The sequence below is a fragment of the Heterodontus francisci genome, chromosome 9 (assembly GCF_036365525.1).
Source record: "Heterodontus francisci isolate sHetFra1 chromosome 9, sHetFra1.hap1, whole genome shotgun sequence".
Classification (NCBI taxonomy): Eukaryota; Metazoa; Chordata; class Chondrichthyes; order Heterodontiformes; family Heterodontidae; genus Heterodontus; species Heterodontus francisci.
Window position 1 is genome coordinate 6,256,536 of NC_090379.1, and position 15,841 is coordinate 6,272,376.

The window sequence follows — 15,841 nt, forward strand, 5'->3', positions numbered from 1 at the left end:
GTGGTAAGGCTGCCAGGTAAACCTGGCGGGCCTCCCAGTGGGTTCCATGGGGGTGGCCCTCTTTAATGGGTGCTCCATAGCCCATGGATGGGGTCCCCAGCAGCAACGGCCACCATTCATGTCCAAGGCATTGCTGCTGGAACAACCCACCGCCCCCACCCGGCGCTCACCCCCCACTGCCCCAATCGCCAGAGCCTGCCTGCCTGGCCCCAGCTTCCCCAAAGAAACATACCAGTCTTGATTGGCACCTCGCCATTGGGCACCAACTCTGGGGGCAGGGCTCTATGCTCAATTTGAAGGTGGTTCCAGCGACGGCCTGTTAATTGGCCACCGCCAGCAAAATGCTACCCCAGGGTCCTGCCGCCCGCTTTCATCCCTGGTGGCAGGACTTGACCCCCAATGGAAAGAATTCAGCCCAATATTTCACGTCAAAGACCTTTCATCGAACTCTTTGTTCGAGAAGGCAAATAAAAGGTGACAGACCTGAAATGTTAATTCTGTTTCTCTCTCCACAGATGTTGCCTGACTTGCTGAATATTTCCAACCTTTTCTGTTTTTATTTCAGATTTCCAGCATCCACAGTAGTTTGCTTTTGTCCTGGATGCTGTCGAGCTTCCTGAGTGTTGTTGGAGCTACACCCATCCAGGCAAGTGGGCAGTATTCCATCACACTCCTGACTTGTGCCTTGTAGATGGTGGACAGGCTTTGGGAAGTCAGGAGGTGAGTTACTTGCCACAAGTGGTGTTGTTTATGTGCTCGTGTGCCTGTCTGTCACATGTGTACATGCATGCATGTGTGTCTCTGTTTGCATATCTTCTGTGTCTGGATATCTAAATCTGTGTGTCTGCATGTGTACTTATGGCACGTTTGTATGTGCATCTGTATAGGTCTGTGTATGTGTGCGTGCATGAGTGTCTGTATGCACGTGTGGGTGTGTTTTAGTGAGTATGTGTGTGGCATGCATCATGCGCATGTGTTATGCAGTATGCCAGTATGTGTTAGTCTGCATGCATGTTTGTGTGTGTATGTATGGCCTTTGTATGTGAATATTGATGAGTGTCTGTGTCCATGCGTGTACATTTTTGCAATGTTTTTGTGAAAGGGTATGTGAGTTTGTGTGCATACATGTGTGTGCATGTTTGTGTGTGCGCTCAGGTGCTTGTGTGAATGCATACTGAGGCACCACTGCTATCTGAATCAGTACAGTTATACTGAGTGACAGGGATAGTGCAGGTGTGAAATGAAAAGAAGGACTTGTTCTCACTGAGTGTCTTTCACAATCTCAGGACCAGACGATGTGCTTTCCAGCCTCGGTTGCAATGTAGGAAATGCAGCAGCTAATTTACACATGGCAAGCTCCCACAAACAGCAAACACCAAAAAAACCTGTTCTAGATAATAAAAACAAGAAATGCTGGAAATACTCAGCAGGTCTGGCAGCATCTGTGGAGAGAGAGGCAGAGTTAACGTTTCAGATCAGTGACACTTCTTCTAGAACCTGTTCTAGAAGCCGTACAGTGGCGCAGTGGTTAGCACCGCAGCCTCACAGCTCCAGCGACCCGGGTTCAATTCTGGGTACTGCCTGTGTGGAGTTTGCAAGTTCTCCCTGTGACCGCGTGGGTTTTCGCCGGGTGCTCCAGTTTCCTCCCACAGCCAAAGACTTGCAGGTTGATAGGTAAATTGGTCATTATAAATTGCCCCTAGTATAGGTAGGTGGTAGGAGAATATAGGGACAGGTGGGGATGTGGTAGGAATATGGGATTAGTGTAGGATTAGTATAAATGGGTGGTTGATGGTCGGCACAGACTCGATGGGCCGAAGGGCCTGTTTCAGTGCTGTATCTATAATTAAAATAAATTAGATGTTGGTTGAGGGATAAATATTGGCCCAGGACACCAGGAAGAACTCCACTGTTCTTCAGGATGGTAACAATGACAGGATCGGACAAAGTCAGCATGGATTTACGAAAGGGAAATCATGCTTGACAAATCTACTGGACTTTTTTGAGGATATAACTAGTAGAATAGATAAGGGAGAACCAGTGGATGTGGTGTATTTGGACTTTCAGAAGGCTTTAAATAAGGTCCCACATGAGAGATTAGCATGCAAAATTAAAGCAAATGGGATTGGGGGTAAGGTACTGACATGGATAGAGAACTGGTTGGCAGACAGGAAACAAAGAGTAGGAATAAACGGGTCTTTTTCTGAGAGGCAGGCAGTCACTAGTGGGGCACCGCAGGGATCAGTGCTAGGGCCCCAGCTATTCACAATATATATTAATGATATAGATGAGGGAGTTAAATGTAATATATCCAAGTTTGCAGATGACAGAAAGCTGGGTGGGAGTATGAGCTGTGAGGAGGATGCAGAGAAGCTCCAGTGTGATTTGGACAGGTTGAGTGAGTGGGCAAATACATGGCACATGCAGGAGAATGTGGATAAATATGAGGTTATTCACTTTGGTGGCAAAAACAGAAAGGCAGATTATTATCTGAACGGCGATAGAGTGGGAAAGGGGGAGGTGCAGCAAGACCTGGGTGTCCTTGAGCACCAGTCGTTGAAAGTAAGCATGCAGGTGCAGCAGGCAGTTAAGAAGGCAAATGGTTTGTTGGCCTTCATAGCGAGAGGATTCGAGTACAGGAGCGAGGATGTCTTGCTGCAATTATACAAGGCCTAGGTGAGACCACATCTGGAGAATTGTGTGCAGTTTTGGTCTCCTTATCTGAGGAAGGATGTTCTTGCTATGGAGGGAATGCAGTGAAGGTTTACCAGACTGATTCCTGGGATGGCAGGACTGACGTATGAAGAGAGATTGGGTCGATTAGGCTTGTATTCGCTAGAGTTTAGAAGAATGAGAGGGGATCTCATAGAAGCCTACAAAATTCTAACAGAACTGGACAGACTAGATGCAGGAAGGATGTTCCCTAGGGCGGGGGGAGTCCAGGACCAGGGGTCACAGTCCAAGGATAAGGGGTAAGCCATTTAGTACTGAGATGAGGAGAGATTTCTTCACCCAGAGAGTGGTGAACCTGTGGAATTCTCTACCACGGAAAGCAGTTGAGGCCAAATCATTAACTATATTCAAGAAAGAGTTAGATATAGTTCTTAGGGCTAAAGGTATCAAGGGATATGGGAAGAAAGCGGGAACAAGGTACTGAGTTTGGATGATCATCCATGATCGTATTGATCAGCTCGAAGGGCCGAATGGCCGACTCCTGCTCCTATTTGTCTATGTTTCTATGTTCTATGTTTCTTTCACATCCACCTGTGAGGGCAGACGGGGCCTTAGTTCAACATCTCATCTGAAGAACGGCACTTCTAACAGTGCAACACTCCCTCAGTACTGCCTCTCCGACAGTGCAGCAGTCCCTCAGTACTGTCGCACTGACAGTGCAGTGCTCCCTCAGTACTGACCCTCCGACAGTGCAGCACTCCCTCAGTACTGTCGCACTGACAGTGCAGTGCTCCCTCAGTACTGTCCATCTGACAGTGCAGCGCTCCCTCAGTACCGCCCCACCAATAGTGCAGCACTCCCTCAGTACTGTCCATCTGACAGTGCGGTGCTCCCTCAGTACTGCCCCTCCGACAGTGCAGCACTCCCTCAGTACTGTCCATCTGACAGTGCAGCGCTCTCTCAGTACTGCCCCTCCGACAGTGCAGCACTCCCTCAGTACTGTCCATCTGACAGTGCAGCGCTCTCTCAGTACTGCCCCTCCGACAGTCCGGTGCTCCCTCAGTACTGCCCCACCAACAGTGCAGCACTCCCTCAGTACTGTCCATCTGACAGTGCAGCACTCCCTCAGTACTGCCCCTCTGACAGTGCAGCGCTCCCTTAGTACTGCCCCACCACCCCACCAACAGTGCAGCACTCCCTCAGGACTGCCCCTCTGAAAGTGCAGCACTCCCTCAGTCCAGAGGCTGTGCAGTGACACAGAGCAAAAAATACAGACACACTGTGGGCTGAAATAGAGTCTGTTCCGGCAGTGCCAAAGAGGATGTCCTGGAGTTTCCTCCGTGCTTGCACCCAGAGAGAGACCCGTAATCTTGGCACAAGCCAACAATTACGTGGCTTAGATGATCATGGAGTTTGGGGGCAAAGTGATTTATCTGCATTACTACAGTATGCCTGAGACTCCTCAATCTTTCACATCCATCTATCAAACCCTTCGCCTGAACGATCAGGTTGATTTTTTTAATCAGTTCTTGGGATATGCACATCACTAGCAAGGTCAGTATTTATTGCTCATCCCTAATTGCCCTTGAGGAGATGGTGGTGAGACCTGGAAGATCAAGGTCAGCAGATACATGGGAACACGACCACCTGCAAGTTCTCATCCAAGTCACACACCATCTACAAGGCACAAGTCAGGAGTGTGATGGAATACTCTCCACTTGCCTGGATGGGTGCAGCTCCAACAACACTCAATAAGCTCGACACCATCCAGAACAAAGCAGCCCGCTTGATTTGCACCCCATCTACAAACATTCACTCCCTCCACCACCAATGCACAGTTGCAGCAGTGTGTCCCATCTACAAGATGCACTGCAGCAATGCGCCAAGGCTCCTTCGACAGCACCTTCCAAACCTGCGACCTTTACCACCTAAAAGGACAAGGGCAGTAGATGCATGGGAACACCACCACCTGCAAGTTCCCCTCCAAGTCACACACCATCCTGACTTGGAACTATATCGCCATTCCTTCGCTGTCGCTGGGTCAAAATCCTGGAACTCCCTTCCTAACAGCACTGTGGGTGTACCTACCTCACATGGACTGCAGCGGTTCAAAAAAGCAGCTCACCACCTTCTCAAGGGCAATTAGGGATGGTTAAAAATGGCAGCCTTGAAAAGATTACCTATTGAAAGAAAAACTGTCACCCATGTAACTAGTACCCGACCAAATTCACGGCCATGAAATCTGTGTCACGGACCGTGAAATCCCGGGCGCTCCATGAAGTCAGTCATTTTGCGAACATTGTGCATTTTACTGGTTGACACAAGGCTGAACGCGCTGATTGCTGGACATGTTGCAAACATCAAGTGTTTTAGTGATTGACACACGTCTCAACTTGCTGATTGCTAGATGATGGGGGGCTACCAGTGCAGTTTTAAGAGGAGTGGTCTGAAGTATTAGCAGACAAGTGAGAATTTCAGAATGAGTAAAATCAAAAACGTCCATAACTATTACTGCAGCACTTCAAGTGAAAGAATTTGGAAGCCACATTCTGCGTGCCGATGGTTTGTACAAGCTGAAATGTTTCGTTGGATCACACATGGCGGGCAACGGTTCACCAGCACCTAGAGTTTGAAAGCCATCGTGGCAGAACGTGAGCAACTAACACTGTACTACGAAAACAAACATGCAAAAAGCAAGCAATGATTTCATCTCTTCTTAAGAAGTTGACAGAGAGTTTAGAAAATCGTCAGTTGGTTACAATGGAACTTGTGAATGCTTTTGCAATCACAACAAACCATTGGAAAAACTTGATCACCCAAGGCTGTGGGTATCCATTCAACATAATGTGCAAAATGCTGTTGCTTGCCAAGTGCAAATGAACTAGGACAGGACTACCTACTGAAGGTTTTAGCGACACATTGTGAGGAGATGAAGTCTCAGATTGACGCATGTGAATCTTTTGTAATTATTTGTGATGGGTTCACCGATGAGCAAGACAGGGAATGAAGAAAGAGACAATTGAAGATTGCTCCATGCTCACATTCAACCACTAACTTCAGTGAGTAAAGAATGTGACCTGTTTATAGTCATCTTTTTAAAATCGTTTTTGAGTATACATTAAATGCCATTTGAAACCAGAAATCCCCTTTGTCTTTTTTTTTGTTTTAAATAGATAATTTTCTTGGTTTGTTGCAACACCGTGAAATTTATGATTTAAATATGTGAAATTCATGATTCTTAAAATGCTGTGAGCGTGAAATCTGTAAAATTTGACCATGAATTTAATAGGGTCTTACTTATGACTGTAGCCCAGTGATTCAGAATAAGAAAGGAGAAAAACAGAGGAAAGGCAGCGACAGACACAATGGAGTATTTCCTGGGACTCTTCCCCATTCATCCGCTGTAACCCATCCTGCCCCCAGTACAGGTGGTGTAAGCTGGGGGAATGTACTCCAGCTGTTAACACTGTTACTATATACCGTTACACTGCACCTTCCTCCTCATCCCAGTGACATTCTTGTTACCGGAACCTATGTACAAATGGCTTCTGGGAGACACAGAGGTTTTATTAAAATTGCCAATTTTTTAAAAATTCAAACAAAAAAGTTTTTGTTTTAAAAAAAGCGGTTGATACAATTAGCATTAAACTGTTTGTACAAAGAACTACTGCGAATTACGTCACATGAGCTCCCTCACACAGAATTGCGTCAGTTTTACAGCACAGAAACAGGCCATTCAACCCAACTGATCTATGCTGGTGTTTATTCTTTATACGGGCCTCCTCCCACCCTCTTCATCTAACCCTACCGGCACAACCATCTATTCCTTTGTCCATCATTTATTTAGTTAGTTTCCCCCTGAAATGCATCTATGCTATTCGCCTCAGTTACTCTTTGTAGTTAATTCTGCATTCTCAGCACTCTCTGGTGAAAGAAGTTTCTCCTAAATTCCCGATTGGATTTATTAATGACTGTCTTATATTTATGGCCCCTTGTTTTGTTCTCCCCCACAAGAGAAAACATCTTCCCTAGGTCTAATGCTATCAAACCCCTTCATAATCTTAAAGACCTCTATCAGTTCAGCCCTCAGCCTTCTCTCTTCTTCAGCAAACAGGCCCAGCCTTTAACCTTTAATCTTTCCTGACAGTTAAAACCTTTCAGTTCTGGTATCATCCTCGTAAATCTCTTCTGCACCTTCTTTGGAGAGGTAATATTCACTGTAGACTCACTCCCACATGCTGTCCTTTGATGAAATTTGCCATAACCCCACCACGTTCTCTCTCCCTCTAATGGGTAAATGCCCTTTGCATACTGAGTCACATGCACCAGCTAGATCCCAGGGTTGATGCCCGGTATGTGTTGAGGTAGCTATACTCAATTGTCCTCAATTCCCTGGGCTGAAGGAGGGGGCGGTCAGTCAGGATTCCAGCCGCTGACCCTGTTGAACATGTGGGTGTCAGTTGAGGTGAGGACATGGTTCAGCTGGGATCCACAGTCCAACAGTCTCACTGGTTGGGCAAAGGTAGAGAATTCAGACATGTTACACAAACTGATTGATTTCTTTCAGAAAATAACATTTTGGGACACTATGTGAGTAATTTGAGACATGATGTGTGGTGAGGGTCACAGACTCGGGAGGAGCAGGTGAGTTTCAACCTATGGTTCCCAAACAAAAACAAGAAATGCTGGATTCACTCAGCAGGTCTGGCAGCATCTGTGGAAAGAGAAGCAGAGTTAACGTTTCGGGTCAGTGACCCTTCTTCGGAACCCGAAACGTTAACTCTGCTTCTCTTTCCACAGATGCTGCCAGACCTGCTGAGTGAATCCAGCATTTCTTGTTTTTGTTTCAGATTTCCAGCATCCGCAGTATTTTGCTTTTATTTATGGTTCCCAAAGCTCTCCACCACTGGGGGTTTTCCTCACTGTATGTCTGGGTCTGTTATAAACTCATTGATAGAGATTGTGATTAGTCAATAACTCCATTATCATTGTAGCATGTAATACCAGGAGGGTCGAAGGCAAACTTTATGGACCTTAGTCTTTTATCATTAGCAATTCCTATATTAACAAGCACTCACTGAAACAGTCGCAAAAATGAGCGCACATGTGACGCACATAGACATGCACTTATGCAGAGAGACACTTGTGCATGGACACATACGTCAGGGGAGTGACTGGAGGGGAAGATTTGGGGTATAGAGGTGTGAACCACGTTGTGAAGATATTCACTGGGCAGCCCTGCTGTAATTCCTGAGTGGAGAGCTGGGTTGAGACCTGCGCTGGTCCCAGTCGGGAGGAGGGCTGTGTGATGGCCAGGATCCCACATATCTGACCCCAAATCCATTGGCAATCCCTTGCTGCAAGCTGTCTGAGTGAAGTGCTGTCGGGCTGCGGCTTCGCTGAGTCTGCACGAGGCCCTTCAACTGAAGGTAGATCCTCTCATCAGGAACTGCCATGCTGTTTGTGTCGAATCCCAGAGCTCTTGTTACAAACTCGCGGAAATGCACCAACTGCAAAAACAAACATTGACATCAGTCTTGGTCGAAGGACCGCAGACATCATAACTGTTTATAACTCATTCTCGGGATGTGGGCATTGCTGACAAGGACAACATTTATTAAAATACAAAATTGGCTGGCCCATAGAAGACAGAGGGTGGTAGTAGATGGAAAGTATTCAGCCTGGAGCTCGGTGACCAGTGGTGTTCCGCAGGGATCTGTTCTGGGACCTCTGCTCTTTGTGATTTTTATAAATGACTTGGATGAGGAAGTGGAAGGCTGGGTTAGCAAGTTTGCTGATGACACGAAGGTTGCTGGAGTTGTGGATAGTGTGGAAGGCTGTTGTAGGTTGCAGCGGGACATTGACAGGATGCAGAGCTGGGCTGAGAAGTGGCAGATGGAGTTCAACCTGGAAAAGTGTGAAGTGATTCATTTTGGAAGGTCGAATTTGAATGCAGAATACAAGCTTAAAGACAGGATTCTTGGTAGTGTGGAGGAACAGAGGGATCTTGGGGTCCACGTCCATAGATCCCTCAAAGTTGCCACCCAAGTTGATAGGGTTGTTAAGAAGGCGTATGGAGTGTTGGCTTTCATTAACAGGGGGATTGAGTTTAAGAGCCGCGAGGTTATGCTGCAGCTCTATAAGGCCCTGGTTCGACCACACTTGGAATATTGTGTTCAGTTCTGGTCGCCTCATTATAGGAAGGATGTGGACGCTTTAGAGAGGGTGCAGAGGAGATTTACCAGGATGCTGCCTGGACTGGAGGGCATGTCCTACGAAGAAAGATTGAGGGAGCTAGGGCTTTTCTCATTGGAGCGAAGAAGGATGAGAGGTGACTTGATAGAGGGGTACAAGATGATGAGAGGCATAGATAGAGTGGATAGTCAGAGACTTTTTCCCAGGGTGGAAAGGGCTATCACCAGGGGGCATAATTTTAAGGTGATTGGAGGAAGGTTTCGGGGAGATGTCAGAGGTAGGTTCTTTACACAGAGAGTGGTGGGTGCGTGGAATGCACTGCCAGCGGTGGTAGTAGAAGCAGATACATTAGGGGCATTTAAGCGACTCTCAGATAGGTACATGGATGATAGTAGAATGAAGGGTAGGTAGTTAGTTTGATCTTAGAGTAGGTTAAAGGTTCGGCACAACATCATGGGCCAAAGGGACTGTACTGTGCTGTACTGTTCTATGTTCCATGTTCTATGTTCTAAAAGGAGGTGGCGGTGGGCCTTCATCTTGAACTGTGCAGCTTATGTGATCTTGTTATTCTGTGAAGCGTTTCTTTTGATACAACTGTGTGGCCACTTCACAGGGGAATTAAGTCAACCACATTGCTCCAGACCATAGGTCTGGAGTTACATACAGGGCCATACCAGGTAAGGGCAGCAGATTTACTTCCCTAAAGGACATTGGTGAACCAGTTGGGTTTTTACGACAATCCGACAGATTAATGGTCACCATTACTGTCACCAGCAGCTCGTTGAAAAGCCTCAGCAAAATCCAACCCTTTGACATCTGGGCTCTAACAACAACAACTTGTATTTATATAACGCCTTTAACATAGTAAAGCATCTCAAGGCGCTTCACAGGAGCGATTTCAAACAATATTTGACAGGGAGCCACTTAGGGAGCAAATGGACAGATGACCTGAAGCTGGGTCAAAGAAGTCAGTTTTAAGGAGAATCTTAAAGCAGGAAAGAGAGGTAGAGAGGTGGAGAGATGATGACTTGGTGTGTGTTAATGTAGGTCAGTGAGTACAGGGGTGATAGGGGAACAGGACTTGGTGTGTGTTAATGTAGGTCAGTGAGTACCGAGGTGATAGGGGAATGGGACTTGGTGTGTGTTAATGTAGGTCAGTGAGTACAGGGGGGTGATAGAGGAACGGGACTTGGTGTGTATTAATGCAGGTCAGTGAGTACAGGGGTGATAGGAGAATGGGACTTGGTGTGTGTTAATGTAGGTCAGTGAATACAGGGGTGATAGGAGAATGGGACTTGGTGTGTGTTAATGTAGGTCGGTGAGTACCGAGGTGATAGGGGAATGGGACTTGGTGTGTGTTAATGTAGGTCAGTGAGTACAGGGGTGATAGGGGAACAGGACTTGGTGTGTGTTAATGTAGGTCAGTGAGTACAGGGGTGATAGGGGAACAGGACTTGGTGTGTGTTAATGTAGGTCAGTGAGTACAGGGGTGATAGGGGAACAGGACTTGGTGTGTGTTAATGTAGGTCAGTGAGTACCGAGGTGATGTGGGAATGGGACTTGGTGTGTGTTAATGTAGGTCAGTGAGTACAGGGGGGTGATAGAGGAACGGGACTTGGTGTGTGTTAATGTAGGTCAGTGAGTACAGGGGGGTGATAGAGGAACGGGACTTGGTGTGTGTTAATGTAGGTCAGTGAGTACAGGGGTGATAGAGGAACGGGACTTGGTGTGTGTTAATGTAGGTCAGTGAGTACAGGGGGGTGATAGAGGAACGGGACTTGGTGTGTGTTAATGTAGGTCAGTGAGTACAGGGGTGATAGGGGAACGGGACTTGGTGTGTGTTAATGTAGGTCAGTGAGTACAGGGGTGATAGGGGAACAGGACTTGGTGTGTGTTAATGTAGGTCAGTGATTAAAGGGGTGATAGGGAAACAGGACTTGGTGTGTGTTAATGTAGGTCAGTGAGTACAGGGGTGATAGGAGAAGAGGACTTGGTGTGTGTTAATGTAGGTCAGTGAGTAAAGGGGTGATAGGGGAACGGGACTTGGTGCATGTTAATGTAGGTCAGTGAGTACAGGGGTGATAGGGGAACACGACTTGGTGTGTGTTCATGTAGGTCGGTGAGTACAGGGGTGAGAGGGGAACACGACTTGGTGTGTGTTAATGTAGGTCAGTGAGTACAGGGGTGATAGGGGAACACGACTTGGTGTGTGTTCATGTAGGTCGGTGAGTACAGGGGTGAGAGGGGAACACGACTTGGTGTGTGCTAATGTAGGTCAGTGAGTACAGGGGTGATAGGGGAACGGGACTTGGTGTGTGTTAATGTAGGTCAGTGAGTACAGGGGTGAGAGGGGAACGGGACTTGGTGTGTGTTAATGTAGGACAGTGAGTACAGGGGTGATAGAGGAACGGGACCTGGTGTGTGTTAATGGAGGTCAGTGAGTACAGGGGTGATAGAGGAACGGGACTTGGTGTGTGTTAATGTAGGTCAGTGAGTACAGGGGTGATAGAGGAACGGGACTTGGTGTGTGTTGATGTAGGTCAGTGAGTACAAGGGTGATAGAGAAACGGAACTTGGTGTGTGTTGATGTAGGTCAGTGAGTACAGGGGTGATAGAGGAACGGGACTTGGTGTATATGAATGTAGGTCAGTGGGTACAGGGTGATAGGGGAATGGGACTTGGTGTGTGTTAATGTAGGTCAGTGGGTACAGGGTGATAGGGGAATGGGACTTGGTGTGTGTTAATGTAGGTCAGTGGGTACAGGGTGATAGGGGAATGGGACTTGGTGTGTGTTAATGTAGGTCAGTGGGTACAGGGGTGATAGGGGAACGGGACTTGGTGTGTGTTAATGTAGGTCAGTGGGTACAGGGTGATAGGGGAATGGGACTTGGTGTGTGTTAATGTAGGTCAGTGGGTACAGGGTGATAGGGGAACGGGACTTGGTGTGTGTTAATGTAGGTCAGTGAGTACAGGGGTGATAGGGGAACGGGACTTGGGGTGTGTTAATGTAGGTCAGTGGGTACAGGGTGATAGGGGAATGGGACTTGGTGTGTGTTAATGTAGATCAGTGAGTACAGGGGTGATAGGGAATGGGACTTGGTGTGTGTTAATGTAGGTCAGTGAGTACAGGGGTGATAGGGGAATGGGACTTGGTGTGTGTTAATGTAGATCAGTGAGTACAGGGGTGATAGGGGAATGGGACTTGGTGTGTGTTAATGTAGGTCAGTGAGTACAGAGGTGATACGGGAACTCGGATTGTTTTCATAAACTCGGATTCTTTTCACTGGAACGACGGAGGTGGAGGGGTGACATGATAGAGGTTTACAAAGTTATGAGCAGCCTGGACAGAGTGGATAGTCAGAAGCTTTTTCCCAGGGCCGAAAGGTCAGTTTCATGGGGACATAGGTTTAAGATGAGAGGGGCAAAGTTTAGAGGGGATGTGCGAGGCAAGTTCTTTACACAGAGGGTGGTGAGTGCCTGGACTTGCTGCCGGGGAAGTGGTGGAAGCAGGTACGATAATGACATTTAACAGGCATCTTGACAAATACATGAATAGAATTAGAACATTACAGCGCAGTAAAGGCCCTTCGGCCCTCGATGTTGCGCCGACCTGTGAAACCATCTGACCTACACTATTCCATTTTCATCCATATGTCTATCCAATGACCACTTAAATGCCCTTAAAGTTGGCGAGTCTACTACTGTTGCAGGCAGGGCGTTCCACGTCCCTACTACTCTCTGAGTAAAGAAACTACCTCTGACATATGTCCTATATCTATCACCCCTCAACTTAAAGCTATGTCCACTCGTGTTTGCCATCACCATCCGAGGAAAAAGACTCTCACTATCCACCCTATCTAACCCTCTGATTATCTTATATGTCTCTATTAAGTCACCTCTCCTCCTCCTTCTCTCCAACGAAAACAACTTCAAGTCCCTCAGCCTTTCCTCGTAAGACCTTCCCTCCAGACCAGGCAACATCCTAGTAAATCTCCTCTTCACCCTTTCCATAGCTTCCACATCCTTCCTTTAATGCGGTGACCAGAACTGCACGCAATACTCCAGGTGCGGTCTCACCAGAGTTTTGTACAGCTGCAGCATTACCTCGTGGCTCCGAAACTCGATCCCCCTACTAATAAAAGCTAACACACCATATGCCTTCTTAACAGCCCTATTAACCTGGGTAGCAACCTTCAGGGATTTATGCACCTGGACACCAAGATCTCTCTGTTCATCTACACTACCAAGAATCTTCCCATTAGCCCAGTACTCTGCATTCCTGTTACTCCTTCCAAAGTGAATCACCTCACACTTTTCCGCATTAAACTCCATTTGCCATCTCTCAGCCCAGCTCTGCAGCCTATCTATGTCCCTCTGTAACCTACAACATCCTTCGGCACTATCCACAACTCCACCGACCTTAGTGTCATCCGCAAATTTACTAACCCACCCTTCTACACCCTCTTCCAGGTCATTTATAAAAATGACAAACAGCAGTGGCCCCAAAACAGATCCTTGCGGTACACCACTAGTAACTAAACTCCAGGATGAATATTTGCCATCAACCACCACCCTCTGTCTTCTTTCAGCTAGCCAATTTCTGATCCAAAGCTCTAAATCACCTTCAACCCCATACTTCCGTATTTTCTGCAATAGCCTACCATGGGGAACCTTATCAAACGCCTTACTGAAATCCATATACACCACATCCACTGCTTTACCCTCATCCACCTGTTTGGTCACCTTCTCGAAAAACTCAATAAGGTTTGTGAGGCACGACCTACCCGTCACAAAACCGTGCTGACTATCGCTAATGAACTTATTCTTTTCAAGATGATTATAAATCCTGTCTCTTATAACCTTTTCCAACATTTTACCCACAACCGAAGTAAGGCTCACAGGTCTATAATTACCAGGGCTGTCTCTACTCCCCTTCTTGTCAAGGGGACAACATTTGCTATCCTCCAGTCTTCCGGCACTATTCCTGTCGACAATGACGACATAAAGATCAAGGACAAAGGCTCTGCAATCTCCTCCCTAGCTTCCCAGAGAATCCTAGGATAAATCCCATCTGGCCCAGGGGACTTATCTATTTTCACACTTTCCAAAATTGATAACACCTCCTCCTTGTGAACCTCAATCCCATCTAGCCTAGTAGCCTGAATCTCAGTATTCTCCTCGACAACATTTTCTTTCTCTACTGTAAATACTGACGCAAAATATTCATTTAACACTTCCCCTACCTCCTCTGATTCCACACACAACTTCCCACTACTATCCTTGACTGGCCCTAATCTAACTCTAGTCATTCTTTTATTCCTGATATACCTATAGAAAGCCTTAGGGTTTTTCCCTGATCCTATCCGCCAATGACTTCTCGTGTCCTCTCCTTGCTCTTCTTAGCTCTCCCTTTCGATCCTTCCTGGCTAGCTTGTAACTCTCAGGTGCCCTAACTGAGCCTTCATGTCTCATCCTAACATAAGCCTTCTTCTTCCTCTTGACAAGCGCTTCAACTTCTTTAGTAAACCACGGCTCCCTCGCTCGACAACTTCCTCCCTGCCTCACAGGTACATACTTATCAAGGACACGCAGTAGCTGCTCCTTGAATAAGCTCCACATTTCGATTGTTCCCATCCCCTGCAGTTTCCTTCCCCATCCTACGCATCCTAAATCTTGCCTAATCGCATCATAATTTCCTTTCCCCCAGCTATAATTTTTGCCCTGCGGAATAGGATGGGAATAGAGGGATACGGTCCCCAGAAGTGCAGAAGGATTTAGTTTAGGCAGGCATCAAGATTGGCGCAGGCTTGGAGGGCCGAGTGGCCTGTTCCTGTGCTGTAATGTTCTTTGTTCTTTGTTCCAGGACTTGGTGTGTGATAATGTAGGTCAGTGAGTACAGGGGTGATAGGGAAATGGGATTTGGTGTGTGTTAATGTCGGTCAGTGAGTACCGAGGTGATAGGGGAATGGGACTTAGTGTGTGTTAATGTAGATCAGTGAGTACAGGGGGTGATAGGGGAACGGGACTTGGTGTGTGTTAATGCAGGTCAGTGAGTCGAGGGGTGATAGGGTAACAGGACTTGGTGTCTGTTAATGTACTTCAGTGAGTACAGGGGGGTGATAGGGGAACGGGACTTGGTGTGTGTTAATGTACGTCAGTGAGTACAGGGGTGATAGGGGAACGGGACTTGGTGTGTGTTAATGTAGGTCACTGAGTACAAGGGGGTGATAGGGGAACGGGACTTGGTGTGTGTTAATGTACGTCAGTGAGTACAGGAGTGATAGGGGAACGGGACTTGGTGTGTGTTAATGTACGTCAGTGAGTACAGGAGTGATAGGGGAACGGGACTTGGTGTGTGTTAATGTAGTTCAGTGAGTACAGGAGTGATAGGGGAACGGGACTTGGTGTGTGTTAATGTAGGTCAGTGAGTACAGGAGTGATAGGGGAACGGGACTTGGTGTGTGTTAATGTACGTCAGTGAGTACAGGAGTGATAGGGGAACGGGACTTGGTGTGTGTTAATGTAGGTCAGTGAGTACAGGGGTGATAGGGGAACGGGACTTGGTGTGTGTTAATGTAGGTCAGTGAGTACAGGAGTGATAGAGGAACGGGACTTGGTGTGTGTTAATGTAGGTCAGTGAGTACAGGAGTGATAGAGGAACGGGACTTGGTGTGTGTTAATGTACGTCAGTGAGCACAGGGGGTGATAGGGGAACAGGACTTGGTGTCTGTTAATGTACTTTAGTGAGTACAGTGGGGTGATAGGGGAACGGGACTTGGTGTGCGTTAATGTAGATCAGTGAGCACAGGGGTGATAGGGGAACGGGAGTGGTGTGTGTTAATATAGGTCAATGAGTACAGGGGTGATAGGGGAACGGGAGTGGTGTGTGTTAATATAGGTCAATGAGTACAGGGGTGATAGGGGAACGGGATTGGTGTGTGTTAATATAGGTCAATGAGTACAGGGGTGATAG

At 47.1% G+C, this 15,841-nt stretch overlaps 1 protein-coding gene across 1 annotated transcript in view; it reads right to left on the bottom strand.

Annotated features, from left to right (window-relative positions):
• Window positions 1-7,898: 7,898 nt before the first annotated feature.
• Window positions 7,899-15,841, bottom strand: part of LOC137374042 (coiled-coil domain-containing protein 170-like) — a 94,623-nt gene continuing 86,680 nt past the window's right edge. Inside the window, exon 13 of the mRNA XM_068039825.1 lies at window positions 7,899-8,183. Coding sequence (XP_067895926.1) covers window positions 7,899-8,183 — 285 coding nt within the window. The remainder of the gene's footprint in view (window positions 8,184-15,841) is intronic.